Consider the following 14802-nt stretch of genomic DNA (forward strand, 5'->3'; position numbering starts at 1 on the left):
TATTTTTAAGAATTACCATGTCAGCGTCGGCAATGTCACATTAGCGATATTCAGCTACAATTGGCTCTTTGGATTGGTACAAATACTAAAGATTTATGATTTAATTAGCAAAAAAAAAAAAGGTTTAGGATTGAATTGGTGTAATCACAATAGGTTTAGAACTTTTTTAGTAGTTTTTCCAATGTACCATAAAATTTGTAGATAAAAACGTTTAGTTATCAACTTGTGGATGATCGACTTATCATTATATATACACATGCACTGTAATTTCTATGTCATGACAACTACACAATATAAAATTTGTGGATAGCCCCAATTATCCTAAATTAAAACATAACGAGGACATAGCCAAAATGATACTAGAAGTGTCAATATTTATATACGGCTCTCACTTTACTGCCAATATTGTTTTGGATAACTTAAATGCCAATTCTTTTGAAAAACGGTTATTTCAGTACCAACTCTAGTGACCTTCGCCGTAATTTGATATGGTATCCACGTGGCTCGCTGGAGCGGCCAAGTCAGCAATAAAAAAATCAAAAGTTAAAAACATTTAAAAACTAAAAAATAAGCGAAATAAACTAACCAAAAAAGAGAAAAAGAAAACTTATAGCGGCTAGGGCTTGGAAGCCCTCGTCGCCGCCACCCCACCAATGCCGACAATGGCCGGCTTCGTAAACCCACGGCGAGGTTGAGCCTCCTCGTGGAGGGGTGCAACTCACCTCGCCGTGGGTTTGCGAGGCCAGCCATGGCCGGGCCTCACCGACCCTAGTAAGGCCTCGGCGAGGGTCGTTGGGGCTCAATGACCCCCATGGGCCATCCCCCACCACCCGCCAGCCATTGCCGGTGATGCTACGGCGGCGAGGGTTGTGAGCTCTCGTCGCTACAACTTTTGCTTCGTTTATTTTTTATTTTTAAGGTTATTTTTCTATTGAATTTTATTTTTTAAAAAAAAATGAAATATTTTTAAGTTGAACACTCACGTGGGTTGATTTTTTTAAAAAAAAAATTGACACGTAATATTTAAAAATAAATAAATAATGCCACGTGTGCTGTTTGGCTAGAATTGATACTTAAGTGATAAATTTTTGCCAGAATTAGCATTTAGGTGATCATTTTTTCTCTGATTTGATACTTAAATGATAAATATATATATATATATATATATATATATATTGGCACTATGCTGTACATAAATATTGACACTTTAGATGTTCTTTTGTCCGATAACATATGTGTAAGAAATCGGACGTTGTTCGACCCAAAAAAGAAAGGCATATTGATAAAGACATTAAATTTCTATTTGCAAACTACCTATATAAACCATTCAAATGATAAAAGAGTTTCAGGTAAATTCCCACACTCGCCTTCAGTTTATTTACCGTATCATATGCTAGGAACCCCCTAGTTAGGAATAACTAAACTACACTTAGGTCCTTGAGCTAGGGCTCTTAAACATTGACAAAAGGGTAAATCTCGTATCTAAAGTTGCAGCTCCCGCCAATCACTCGCCCACCTTCCTTCCCGTCGCAACAGCTGGGAAGCTCGCCGATCGCGCCCTCCAGACACTCCTTGCACTCAGTCGACGACAGATCCCTCGTACATTGCACCGATCCGTACAGCTTCGTCTTACCCTCCAGTCCCACCTCTCCGGTCGCAAACATCTTCGGCACCGTGTAGGCCTCCTCGAACAGCCCGGTCAGCAGCCCCCTTACTTTGCTGTTGAACGCCTTAGGGTCGCTCACGTTGTTCAGGTTCCACATGTAGAACTTGTTGGCATTGTCGATCTGGCCGAAGAAGTCGGCATCGAGGTACTTGAACATGCACTTGTCGTACCATATTATCGCACCCTTGTTGCGAGGGCAGCAGCGGCGGATCTCGGCGCCAGCGTCCGCCATGCAGGCCTTGCAGTCTGTGGGCGATGCGTCGCCTCGGCACAATGTGAGGCCGTAGACTTGGTCTTGGTACTGGCCAATGGAGCCAAGGCCAAAGCCCGAGGAAGACGTCTTGGCATAGAGGAAGCCAGTGAGCTTGTTGAGGTTCGATTCGTAGGGGCTGTCCGCAGTGAAGTTCTCGGGGGTGGAGCAGAAGTGGAAGAGAGGGTCGGCGCCGTGGGTGGCCTGGAGGAGGAGGGCGGAACAAAGCGAGAGCAAGACAAAGCGGGCCGAAGACATATTGTTACTTGAGATTAGATGCATGTGTTCTGTGAGGTGAAGTTGTGTCACCTTTGTGTTGTGTCTGTGATGAGAATGTCATGCGCATGCATTTATAAAGGCAACGTGAGGAGATCATTGAAGGTGTCAATTTGTCATGGTTTTGACCGAAGGGACTGGAGTTTCAAAGGGTACGACTTTTTCTTTCGCGGCTTCGCGTGTTTCGGTTTTGAGCGTGTAGAAATCTTCAATCACGGGCGGCGTGGTTGAAGTATTTTCTAGAAGGGATTTTGGGGTTAAATTAAGTGGATGAGCTGGCGGGGCACTTTGGCAGCAAACGTGGGCAACAGCTTGAGAAACTAATGTATTATATTCAACCAAAGATAACTCGCGAAATACTCTTTTCCATATAGGATTGATTTTGGGGAGAGAAGGCCAATTCTCGCAAGAAATTGTCCGGGCACGTGTATAATTAAAGACTAGTAGGTTTTGGCCCCTTTGAAGAAAGAATTCTATGACTAATAAGGGAGGTTGAGTTGAAAATGTTGACTTTCGCTAATCGATTGAGTGGCGTTAACCTTATCAACCCCCCTCTCCTCCAATGGTATACCAGCCAATGACATTATCACTAACTGCTTGAGGATGATAAATGATGTAGATGGGCACTGAGAGTAGAAAGTGGCGCTAGACAACATATTACTGCTCATACATCATGGAAGTACCAATGAAATATTGGGATAAGTTGGAAGAGGCAAATTAAGTCCATCCTCAGTGGTCAATAATATGTTATACAGTTCAAGGAAATTCGTTTGCTTCAAAACTTGATCTTAGTTAAATTTTTAAGCGAATTATCATGATGATTGCTTCGTCGGAATTTGACTTATGCGACAAATTATCTTTCACCAAAAGTTGTTCTTCAATTTATTAGAGAAGACAGGTTTTGTGGCGACTCTGGATAGGGAATATTGTAGTGAGACATAATATGTGACTTTAGTTCAAACAGAACCAAACGTACATAAACCGTGTTGGAATTTAATCGACGACAAAGCTTGAAAATGCAAGCGCTTCAAACGGAATCAAAACGTACACAAACTCTGCTGGAATCAATTGACGATGAGGCTCCCAAGATACACAGCAAAGATACATGTTGGAATTTAATTGACAACGGATATATGGAAACTATAACTAAGAAATAGACTGGAATTTAATCACCGATGCAGGTTTGAAAACTATAACTACTGCGCAAGATTGTAAGGATAATCTAAAGATAACATCTTTGTTTGTTTGTGAGCAGGGATCTGCAGTAGACGAACGCTCATATTTATAATTTCACACCATAAACCGTATGGGAACGGTTCTTCTGCCCAGCAGTTATAGCCATGTCTTCACATCTCCAAGAATCTTGTGCATATGCTCTCACGATGCCGTGATCTCGTTTCAAGTGGTTGCTCCTTCAAAATCACAGTTTGGATCCTTGGTGTCCATACATGTCGCCTCGTCCATTCTTGCTCCACGATTTACTTGTCTTCGTAACTTCGCTCATTAGAAATTTCAAATTTGAATTATCATAATCGCATCGTGGCCCGACGCCCTATAAGTATCCAGCCTTCTCCTAATGTTCATATCGGTAATTCATTGACTCGTTTGATCAATATACTTGTCAACGATGGCCAATCGTGCATCGTCATATAACGACAATTGACTAATAGTCATAGATGTACATCAATATTGATAGTATTTCTTATGGTAGTTGCAATGGCTCACGTGTTAGTAGCTTGTATTATAGTAACGTGCGTATACATGTCGACGACCTGATCAGTTTATAGCTAAGTTTTCCCCCAAGCCAGTCGAAGAATTAACACTACTTAAGCCGCAACAATCCCATCCCTCCTCTCTCTCTCTCTCTCTCTCTCTCACATGTAGGACTTAGAAGCTGTTACATTGAATTTCAAGACTGCTTTCTTTTGTTGCATGCTCAGTTACTATGGGCAGATTTAAGGAAAAACAAGAAATTTGTTTCATATGAAGTTGAAACGAGAGCAACAAAACATCCTCGTGAGATTCATACTTTATTGGATTTGATTTCTCCAAACTTTGATGCATCATACATGACGCATCCATTTGCTGATATCATCGAGTTTATGACAATCTCAAACATTGGCGAAAGGGTAAAGCTCATATCTAACGTTGCAACTCCCACCAATGGTTCGCCCCCCTCGTCTGCCATAGCAACAGCCCCGCAGGTCACTTATCGCGCCCCCGAGGCAAGTCTTGCAGTCATTTCCGGACAGATCCCTGGTGCACTGAACCAAGCCGTACAGGGTCTTCTCCTCTCCGAGCTCGAGCTCGCCGTACGCATACTTTTTGGGACCCGCCACGGCTTTGCCCGTCAAGCTGTTCAGCAGCTCCTTGATCTTCATGTAGAATTCCATGAAGTCCATGTCGACGTCCTCCACGTTGACCATGTTGAACTTGTTGCTGTTGTCGATCTTGCCAAAGAAGCTCACGTCGGAATACTTGAGGAGACAATTGTCATACCTAAGAACGCCAATCGAGAGTATCGTGAATTAAGGAGGAGAAACTATAGGAGCTTTCGAGGGAAAATGGAACTAGTTAATTTGAGAGATCAACCATATGATTTACTTATGTTTACATACTTAATTTATGCTTCGAGAGCATATGCTTTTGCAAACTTATAGTCTCACCACCTTTTACTCTTGGATTAATGATCTATTTGAATATTTTGAACATCTTTTGTTTGAAAACCTATTAAATTAATGGCTAGAAAAGTTAAACTAATTGGGGTTTACATAAAGAGCATTTTCTAGATTATACATACCACAATGAACATTGTTGACTAGGTATAGTTCAAGCTGAAGCCATTTTAAGCAGAAGTTAACCTTTAGTGTAGTTTGAAACTTTCACTTTTTTTCAGTTGGTTTGACATCGGGTATTATTACACTTCAAAGCGAACTACATGAGTTGTGAAGTGTTCAAAGCTGTCTAACCAAATAATAGCACCCTTCTGCCTAGGGCAACGCTGCAGAAGCTCTGGGCGTGCATCGGAGACGCAACTTTTGCAGTCAGAGCTCGATACATCACCTCGGCAAAGGGCTAGCCCGTACGCTTGATTCCTCCACTTGCCGCTCGAGCCAGTTGCAAACCCGCTGGGAGGGACCTTGGAAACGAGGGCACTGAGCAAGCTGTCGAGGTTGGCTTTGTAAGGACTGCCGGAAGTGTAGTTATCTTTGCCGAAGCAGATATCATTAAGCGGATCGTCACCGAAGCTCGTGCTGAGAAGAAGGAAGAAAGAAAGGAGGAGGAGAGGGATCGATTTGGTGGGAAACATACTTGTGACTCTTGTATAGATGAAAGGCTAGGTAGGTTTTGGATCCTTGAAGAAAGAATTTGATGATTAAATAGGGGAAGAAGGAGAGTGAGTCTGGGATGATGGAGTTGAAAATGTTGACTTTGACTATTCAATCAAATGGCGAAAATTGTCAAAAAAAAAAAAAAATCTTAAACCTTTCACACATTTTTCAATTTTATCCTAAGGCTTTTAAATTTGCTGATTTAGTTCTAAATATTTTCACATTTTGTCAATTCAGTTCTACTAGCCGAAAATTTCTTATGCGGACGCCAATAGTCTTACGTGGCACCACCGGCGCTGAATTAGATAATTTTTAATAAGATTTTAATATTTTTTTGAATTCTTTTTATTTTTTCTTCTCTTTTCTTCTCTTTTCCTTTTCTTTTTTCCCTTGGACCATCACCCTCAATCTCCGCCGGCATCGAGAGCCGCCCTCGCCAGATCCGGCATGAGCATAGGGGTGAGCATGGTTCAAATTGATCCGATTTCTAGGCGGTCCAGTAGAGCCTATCAAAGTGGAAAAGAAGAATCTCGAAGAGCACCCGAAACTCGTAGCGGTAGCTTAATGGGTTCTGGGAATTTCCTTCAAGTCTTGGCCAATAACTATGATGTCCTCGCGAAATCCATTTCGTCGTCCCTTAGCGACAACTGTCTTTGTGAATGGTACCGTAGTGGCCCTTTGGTTGGGTATTAGAGCAACATTACCTAATGATAATCCCTAACTTTACATCTTTGTTAAATTGACTAAAACCATAGGTTGAGTGCGCCTTGCCTTCTCCACTTTACGACTAAGGCCTTGTCACGAGCGCTGTATGTCTTTGTGGTTTCTTATGTTCGAGTTGTTTCTTTGTGCTGTTCTGGTCTTCAATGAAGTAAAGTTGGGTCCCTTGTGCTGAATTCGCAGGCCTCTCGTCACTCTCGTTTATCCTCTGTAAGTTTGGTTTCATCTGTCTCTGTCTCTGGCTTTTCTTTTTTGGGGGGTTTTACTTAGGTATGCTTGAATAAAGGCGATAGAGACCGCACAGATGATCAGCAATGGCTCACTTACTGGGTTCTCTATTCCTCGATTACCCTCTTTGAGCTTCCTTTTGCCAAACTCCTCGAATGGTAATCCAATCTGTTCAACCAGATCGGCCAAGTCGTCTCTGTGAAGCATCAAGCCCGAGCAAGAGGGAAAGAGGCAGCGTTAAGCTAGAGGCGAGTAGGAGAAAGGACAGGGAAAGACAAAACGGAGGAGAAAGGCGGGAGCGTCGTGGGCGAATTCAGAAAGACCGAAAGCGGAGACCAAGAGGTGGTCTGCGTGAGGGATTTTATTATTCGGTTTACATTTCAAAAATAAAAAATATAAAAATAATCGGTCCGGCCGGTTCGGTTCGTTTGGCTCCCTCCTTAAAATCGGGAACCGCACTGTCAGGACACCGGTTCCACTTTTATGAACCCAAAACCAGACCCGCGCCTTAAAGAACCGAACCGAATCGACCGGTTCGATCGGTTCGTCTTGCTCACCACTACCTAGGGTCATCCTCTACCAATCTGGTGAGGGGCTACCCTCGCCCAATCCGACGAGGGCGGCCCTCGACATCAGCAAAGGCTGGCTTAGAGGGCAAAAAGGAAAGAAAAAAAAATCTAAATTAGAAAATTAACAAATAAACTATCGAAAATATTAAAATGCAATTAAAAATTATCCATTTTAGTGCTGGCGGTGCCATATAGGACTGCTAGCTTTCACGTTAGCGATTTCCGACCAATTGGACTGAATTAATGAAAGGTCAAAAGGTTTAGGATTGAATCAAAAAACTTAAAATGCTTCGGATCAAATTGGCACAAGTGCAACATGTTTAGGAACTTTTTTGACGATTTCTCTACTGGACTGACGTTAACCTTATCAAGCCCTCCATGGATATTTCAACCAATAACACCATCACAAACTGCTTGTGGATAACAAATGATGTTGCTGGGCACTGAGAAGGAAAAAGTAGCCCTGGACAAAAAATCTTACTCCTTCCGTAATCTTCTAATTTATTTACTTGAGCGATTATCGATCACATTTTAAGATATAATCACAAAGCATCTCATTTTTTTCTTTTACTGAGATTGAATTCCAGAAAGAGAAATTTCATTTTCTTTTTTTTTTTGTAATTTTTGTATTTCTCTTGTTATTCTTTTTTTTTGCCTTTTTTGGGTTTTCTCGGTATTGGCTTTTGATTCGTGTGGATGGCGAGGAACAGCAACGCACCACCTATGTTGATGGCGGAAATGACTGCCATCCACCAACTTTTCATAGATTTCAATCCTCCTAAAAAAGAATGATTGTGGCAAATTATTATAAAAGAAAAATTACGGTTGATCTTGCACCTCGAGCTGATATTTGATCATGATCCTGTGGAGATAAGGAATGCCTCAATCCCAATTACAATCAAAAGGACAAACATAGCTGTTGAAACAAAATGCGAAAGCGAACACAGAACACAAGGATTTACGTGGTTCGATCAAGGTGATCTACGTCCACGGGCGAGGCAAAACGAAATTCGACTATGATCAAAGAGAGTACAGATTACGGAAGTCGGTCTTATCGACTGAACCAAAAAGCACACGGCTCACAAGTCTCTCACATAAAAAAAATCCTCAATACCAAACGAAAATAAACCCTTTCCGATCAATTTTATTTTCATGACAAGTTTTAGGACATCTTTTGGACATGTCATTTTTTAAAAAAAAAAAATTAGCTTTTTTTGAACTAATTAAGTCTGTATTTTTTATCCTTTAATATCTTTTTGTCAATTTTTAGCTTTTTTTAATTGCTTACTAGACCTCCGGTGAGCCATGTCCACTTCATATATTAATAAGAAAATGCCACATCGGAGTTGATACTTAAATGGTCGTTTTTAAAAAAAAATGGTAGTGAAGTGATCCAGACGAAACTTTTGGTACTAAAGTGACCGTCATATACAACTTCCGACGTTTGTGAGCTATGATCTGATCACAAGTCAACTCTTCTAGAGAAGGGAGGTTGACTAATGTGACGGTGTCGAGCTTAATTAGGTCGCAGCTTCGGAGAAGAACAACATCACAATAAAAATTATCTATTGAGCTCATTTTGATGTCAAAAGTTTTTGGCGGATGACATAAATGTCATATAAGAGACAAAATGACTTTGGTATCACGTCAAAAGTTTCCGGCGGATGACATAAATGTCATATCGTAGACAAAATGACTTTGGTGCCTACGGCGATAAAATTCAGCCAAAATTAACGTGGCATTTTTAATTAAATTTTTAATATTATGTGGTATTTTTTTTTAAAAAAGTCCACGTAGATTTCAAAACTTAAAAAAATTAAAAACTTTAAATTAAAAAATTAACCATTTTTTTAAAAATACAAATTTTAGTTAAAATAAATTGAAAAAGTAGCTTAAAAATTTAACAAAAAAGATAAAAAAAAAAATTAGAGAAAGGGATGCGAGAATCGGGGGGGAAGGCTTCACAAGCCTGGTCACCCGGTTATCGATCCTGGTTCTTTTTTAAATAAAAATAAGCTTTTTGGTTAAATTTTTAAGCTTATTTTTCAATTTATTTTAAATAAAAAATTTGTATTTTAAAAAAATTAGTTAGTTTTGCTTTTTGATATATAATTTAAATTAAAATTTGAACAAATCGATATTATCTTAGCCATGTCATTACCACATAGTAGAGAGAAAATAGTAAAATATGCCATCATTTTTTGTTAGTCCAAATGGACGGATTTAATAGAAGGATTCCTTTACACCAATTTGACAAGTTTGTACATTAATAAGAAACTTAAGTTTATATTTTTTTATCCTTTAATATATTTTTGTCGACTTTTAGCTTTTTTTTAATTGCTTACTAGACCTCCGACGAGCCATGTCAGCTTCATATATTAATAATAAAATGCTATGTCGAATTTCTGATCAATTTTATTTTCATGACAAGTTTTAGGACATCTTTTGGACATGTCCTTTTTTTAAAAAAAAATAGCTTTTTTAAAACTAATTAAGTCTGTATTTTTTATCCTTTAATATCTTTTTGTCAATTTTTATCTTTTTTTAATTGCTTACTAGACCTCCGGTGAGCCATGTCCACTTCATATATTAATAAGAAAATGCCACGTCGGAGTTGATACTTAAGTGGTAGTTTTTTTTTATAAAAATGGTAGTGAAGTGATCCGGACGAAACTTTTGGTACTAAAGCGACTGTCATACACAACTTCCGGCACTTCTAGTGTTCTTCTCCCCTTACCTCTCATTTTTCATTTTCTTTGAAAGAAATTGTTAGATGAATCCCATACATATTATATGAATGTCAATTTAATTTTAAACTTTTCAATTTTGTCAATTTAATCTTAAACACTTGCAAGAAATTTCCATATAGACCTTCTAGAAAATTGCCGTCGGAAATTGTCGACCAAGTGATCCACAACAAGTCCACATCAGCTTTCCTTGTAGGATGGCTCATGATAACTAGATTCCCGTTAGCAATTTTTGGCTATAATTGACCAGAAAAACTGCATTAGAATTTCTCGTGAAAATTTGTGTTTACATTAACGAAATAGAAAAGTTTATGATTGATTCTGTAATCATCCCTCTTCTTCATGTGATCATTCTCGGCTGCTCGTGCCATCTCTCTACGCCGTGGCCAACCTAACCAAGCCTCCGTCCCGGCCGTTGAAGCCCTCGCTGCTGCCAAGTCAACCCACCCCGCGTCTCTCTACCACTCTGTCAATACTGTCGAAGCCCTGATCTCTCTCTCTTCCCCTCCATATGCGACCTCCCATTGAGGCCAATCCGAGGTCGGCGACCAAAGACCGGCCTCCCAATATGCAGTTGCCGAAGGTCCACGACCGTAGATCGGCCTCGATTGGAGGCTCTGGAGAAGGTGTAGACGTGGCAGCAGCTTGGAAGGCGAGGGCGGCCAATGAATGCGGAGAACTTCTTTTTATTTTTTGGGATTATGTGTCTAACATTACATGTGGGTGATGTTCGAGCATGTGCCTACCAACATCCTGATTGAATATGTGACCATGGAGAAGAGATCAAGTCCGCTAGAGTTTACTTATTCTCTAGTCTACATAAGATTTAAAGAATTGCTGATGTATGTAACCTATTTGCTTTGGCCTTTCTAAAATAAATCTTATGTAATGCATTTCAAAAAATAGATATTGTTGGTTATGTTATACAACTATCGAAATTCTCTTTACTTAGGGCATTGAATGATCACGAACGGGAATGTCATTGTCCACAATAGTAACAATTTCTGCACCAACCATGCACTAACACTTTTAGGTGATGACAACCACAAAATATAGACTCGTGGACAACCCCAGTTATGCTCAATCAGTCATGTCACATTGATGAATACATCAAATTTCTATATGCAAACAACCGATCTTCATTTAATGAGAGAGTGTCACGTAATTCCCACACTCGCCTCCACTTTATTTACCATAAATTCCACTAGGAGCACCCTAGCTAGGGAACAATCAAACAACTCTGATGTCCTTGAGCTAGGGCTCTTAAACATTGACAAAAGGGTAAATCTCGTATCTAAAGTTGCAGCTCCCGCCAACCACTCGCCCACCTTCCTTCCCGTTGCAACAGCTCGGAAGCTCGCCGATCGCGCCCTCCAGACACTCCTTGCACTCAGTCGACGACAGATCCCTCGTACACTGCACCAATCCGTACAGCTTCGTCTTACCATCCAGTCCCACCTCTCCTGTCGCATACACCTTCGGCACAGTGTAGGCCTCCTCGACCAGCCCTGTCAGCAGTCCCCTTACTTTGCTATTGAACGCCTCAGGGTCGCTCACGTTGTTCAGGTTCCACATGTAGAACTTGTTGGCATTGTCGATATGGCCGAAGAAGTCGGCATTGAGGTACTTGAACATGCACTCGTCATACCAAATTATCGCACCCTTGTTGCGAGGGCAGCGGCGGCAGATTTCGGCACCAGCGTCCGCCATGCAAGCCTTGCAGTCTGAGGGCGATGCGTTGCCTCGGCACAGCGTGAGGCCGTAGACCTGGTCCTGGTATTGGCCAATGGAGCCAAGGCCAAAGCCCGAGGAAGGCGTACTGGCATAGAGGAAGCCGGTGAGCTTGTTGAGGTTCGATTCGTAGGGGCTGTCCGCGGTGAAGTTCTCGGGGGTGGAGCAGAAGTGGAAGAGAGGGTCGGTGCCGAGGGCGGCCTGGAGGAGGAGGGCGGAACAAAGCGAGAGCAAGACAAAGCGGGCCGAAGACATGTTGTTACTTGAGATAAGATGCATATGTTCTGTGAGATGAAGTTGTGTCACCTTTGTGTTGTGTTTGTGACGAGAATATTCTGTGCATGCATTTATAAAGGCAACGAGAGGAGATCATTGAAGGTGTCAATTTGTCATGGTTTTGACCGAAGGGAATGGAGTTTCAAAGGGTACGACTTTTTCTTTCGCGGCTTCGCGTGTAGAAATCTTCAATCACGGGCCGCGTCGTTGAAGTATATCCTACAAGTGATTTTGGGGTTAAATTAAGGGGATGAACTCGCGGGGCACTTTGGCAGCAAATGTGGGCAACAACAGCTTGAGAAACACTCCTCCGCATAGGATTGATTTTGGGGAAAGAAGGCCAATTCTCGCAAGAAAATTGTCCGTGCTCCTGTATATTTAAGTTGACGTAGGATATCTCTACATACTTTAGAGGGAAAAAAGTACTAAAAAAGTTCAAACTTATTGCATTGGTACCAATTCAGTCATAAATCTTTCAATTGGACCAACTTAGCCCTAAACCATTTGTATTTGTACCAATTCAGTTCATCCCATCAATTTTGGCTTGAGATCGATGACATGAACACCGGTCATCTTACGTGACACGATCGATATTGAGATGGACAAATTTTACAATTTTTAAATATTTTGTTCCGAATTATTATTATTATTTTTCACTGTTTATTTTTTATTTTCCATTTTGGCCGCTCTCACTTGGTCACGAGGAACTTGGCGAGGGCTCAACCCTTGCGGCCTCGCGGGATCGAGAGTGGGCTTGGCGGCTCTCGCGGCGGCCAACCATGGCTTGGGCATCCCTCGGTGGCCAAAATGAAGAGAGAGAGAGAAGAAAAAAAATAGAAAAATTAAGAAATATGTTAAAAATTATAAAATTTGTGCTCATCAATGTCGGTCGTGCTACATGAAATGGCTAATGTTCACGTCAGCGATTTTCCGTCAAAATTGGCGGATGAAATGAATTGTCACAAATGTGCTTCCTGATTAGATTTGAATATCATCGACCATCACTTAATTTGACTGGAAACTGTATATTTTACTTCCTCTTGCTTGTCATCTTTATACACTAATTCAAGGTTACTGTAAGAAATTAGTAGAAACAGTATTGCTTCATGTAGCAAGAGTGGAAAAGAGATCATCTCCACGAGCAAGATATAAAGCAACGACGTCGGGGAAAAAAAGGTGAATGAAATAGGCCAAAAAAATTAAAAGTCTAACACAGCGAGATTGAAAAGGTACTAATTATACCGCACTAATTATCAATCGCGAAACCCTATTTTTATGATCAATGAATGAGATGAACGTACGTCTACCACAGTGTAATTGTTATGGGTGCATGCAGCATATGTTATTAGTTTGAAAAAAGTTTAGTTGATTTTGCAGAAATGCCCCGAGGGAAAAGTACAAATTGTCCGTTAAGGCATTCCGCTTTCTAGAATTATTGTTTGGATAAGTCTTTCAGAGAAGTTAGACTTCTGGGGCAAATGGTGAAAAGTAAAAGCCACTAAACTTCAAGGTTTGACTAATACGACAAATACTACCTCGAACAATGACATACTTATGTTCTTCTTACCGTTATATTTTTTCTAGACGACCTTTTTTTTGGTCAAAATTTCTAGAGGACTTTACGAGGTTATATCTTGGGTAGTTTTCGGTGCATCTTTTGTCCTTGGGTTCAGACATATCTTTCAATAATTACTCAAATCAGAGGCCTCTTCACCGTGCATGCAGAGGGAGTCGCCTCGCTGAAAATTATTTGAGAGTACAATTCAAATGTTTAAATATAGACCTCGTAAACAAGCGAGGTGAGAGACTTTAACAACCTCTCTCACATGCAAACCAGATCAGGAACCACACGAGAAATTTGATGAATGATGACATTAAACCAAGACAGAACCCAACTTTGGAATCAAATTAGAAAGCAGATCAACAGCAATTGGCAACATTAGCTCATAAGATAATACTAATATCAATTGGTCAGAGTATATCCTAGAATAACATCCCCAGAAAATAAAAGCAGATAAAATGCCATCTGACTGGTAAATTGCTTTTGCTGGGAAAATCAGAATTTCAAGAATTCTAGAGAGTTGGGGATTTTAGGTAATCACGCACATTTGTAGTGTCCTCTGCGTCAGCGCCGCCGATTAATTTAGACTTCTTCTAATCTTGTCCTGTTGAGTAGACATGGCCAAATGGAACCGTGGGCCCGGAACCGGCCCGGAACCGGCCCGTTAACCGGCCCAGAACCGGCCCGTTAACCGGGCCCACGATTCCAACCTTGAGGGCCGGTTCTGGTTTTTAAATTTTCGGAACAGCGGTTCCGGGCCGGTTTCAACCCGTTAAAAAAAAAAAAAAAGGAGGAGGCTTGGAGGAAAAGAGCAATTTGGGCCTAGGAACCGGCGGTTCTGAACTAGAACCGGAACCGGCGGTTCCACCTTTTTTAGGAACCGGAACCGGCCACCTCTACTGTTGAGTCTTGGGCATATTCCAAGGCTCTGTCATGGGGAAACCAATCCTGTCCTGTTGTGTTTTGGTGAAGCCAGCTCTATCCCAAATGGAAAGAAGAAGAAGACAAACAAAAGGAACATAGAGGCAAAAAATAAGCTTAGATCAAAAAGTGGACCCTATATTTAACCTTAATCTTGGCAATCAAATTTTTAAGTTGAAAGGACATGCTAAAGTGGGACCCACAATGAATAATGCAGTCTATTCAAAATGGCAGGGGTGTTTTCATGCTCCCGCCATAACAGTGACGAGTTAAGTGCACAAAAAATTCTGAACATCAATTGTTATCATGCAATGCAAAAGAAAAGGTTCCTTAAAACATTATCACACGAAAGAAAGACAAATAAAATTGGACTATTGGTCACACTGAATAAAATGAAAGTATAGTAGTTAAAATCCATGGATTATAGCATAATAACATATATTATAGACTAATTAAAACTTCAACAACAAAAAAAAACTAATTAAACCAAATGCATTCAGTAAAACTAGTAGATGGTTCTTTCGT

At 40.7% G+C, this 14802-nt stretch overlaps 3 protein-coding genes across 3 annotated transcripts; all 3 read right to left on the bottom strand.

The window, feature by feature from the left end:
* Positions 1 to 1290: 1290 nt before the first annotated feature.
* Positions 1291 to 2215, bottom strand: LOC115752369 (cysteine-rich repeat secretory protein 38-like). Its single transcript, XM_030690520.2, has one exon. It carries the CDS (start codon positions 2196 to 2198, stop codon positions 1452 to 1454), a length of 747 nt encoding a protein of 248 aa, XP_030546380.2. The 5' UTR covers positions 2199 to 2215; the 3' UTR covers positions 1291 to 1451.
* A 1931-nt stretch (positions 2216 to 4146) lies between these two features.
* On the bottom strand, positions 4147 to 5529 carry LOC115752367 (cysteine-rich repeat secretory protein 38-like). The gene is made up of 2 exons (XM_030690517.2): positions 5162 to 5529; positions 4147 to 4691 (listed from the first exon to the last, which is right to left on the bottom strand). Exons 1-2 carry the CDS (start codon positions 5500 to 5502, stop codon positions 4304 to 4306), a joined length of 729 nt encoding a protein of 242 aa, XP_030546377.1. The 5' UTR covers positions 5503 to 5529; the 3' UTR covers positions 4147 to 4303.
* Positions 5530 to 11039: 5510 nt separating this feature from the next.
* LOC115730097 (cysteine-rich repeat secretory protein 38-like) lies at positions 11040 to 11774 on the bottom strand. Its single transcript, XM_030660690.2, has one exon. The coding sequence runs from the start codon at positions 11772 to 11774 to the stop codon at positions 11052 to 11054; it is 723 nt and encodes a 240-aa protein (XP_030516550.2). The 3' UTR covers positions 11040 to 11051.
* Between the last annotated feature and the right edge of the window lie 3028 nt (positions 11775 to 14802).

Source organism: Rhodamnia argentea, chromosome 10 (assembly GCF_020921035.1).
Source record: "Rhodamnia argentea isolate NSW1041297 chromosome 10, ASM2092103v1, whole genome shotgun sequence".
Taxonomy (NCBI): domain Eukaryota; kingdom Viridiplantae; phylum Streptophyta; class Magnoliopsida; order Myrtales; family Myrtaceae; genus Rhodamnia; species Rhodamnia argentea.

Bases quoted from the DNA above. Each gene is read 5' to 3' on its own strand.
- LOC115752369 (XM_030690520.2), bottom strand. From the start codon at position 2,198: ATGCATCTAATCTCAAGTAACAATATGTCTTCGGCCCGCTTTGTCTTG.
- LOC115752367 (XM_030690517.2), bottom strand. From the start codon at position 5,502: ATGTTTCCCACCAAATCGATCCCTCTCCTCCTCCTTTCTTTCTTCCTT. The intron at 4,692-5,161 runs GTTAGACAGCTT...TGGCGTTCTTAG, and splicing joins CAGAAGGGTGCTATTATTTG to GTATGACAATTGTCTCCTCA.
- LOC115730097 (XM_030660690.2), bottom strand. From the start codon at position 11,774: ATGTCTTCGGCCCGCTTTGTCTTGCTCTCGCTTTGTTCCGCCCTCCTC.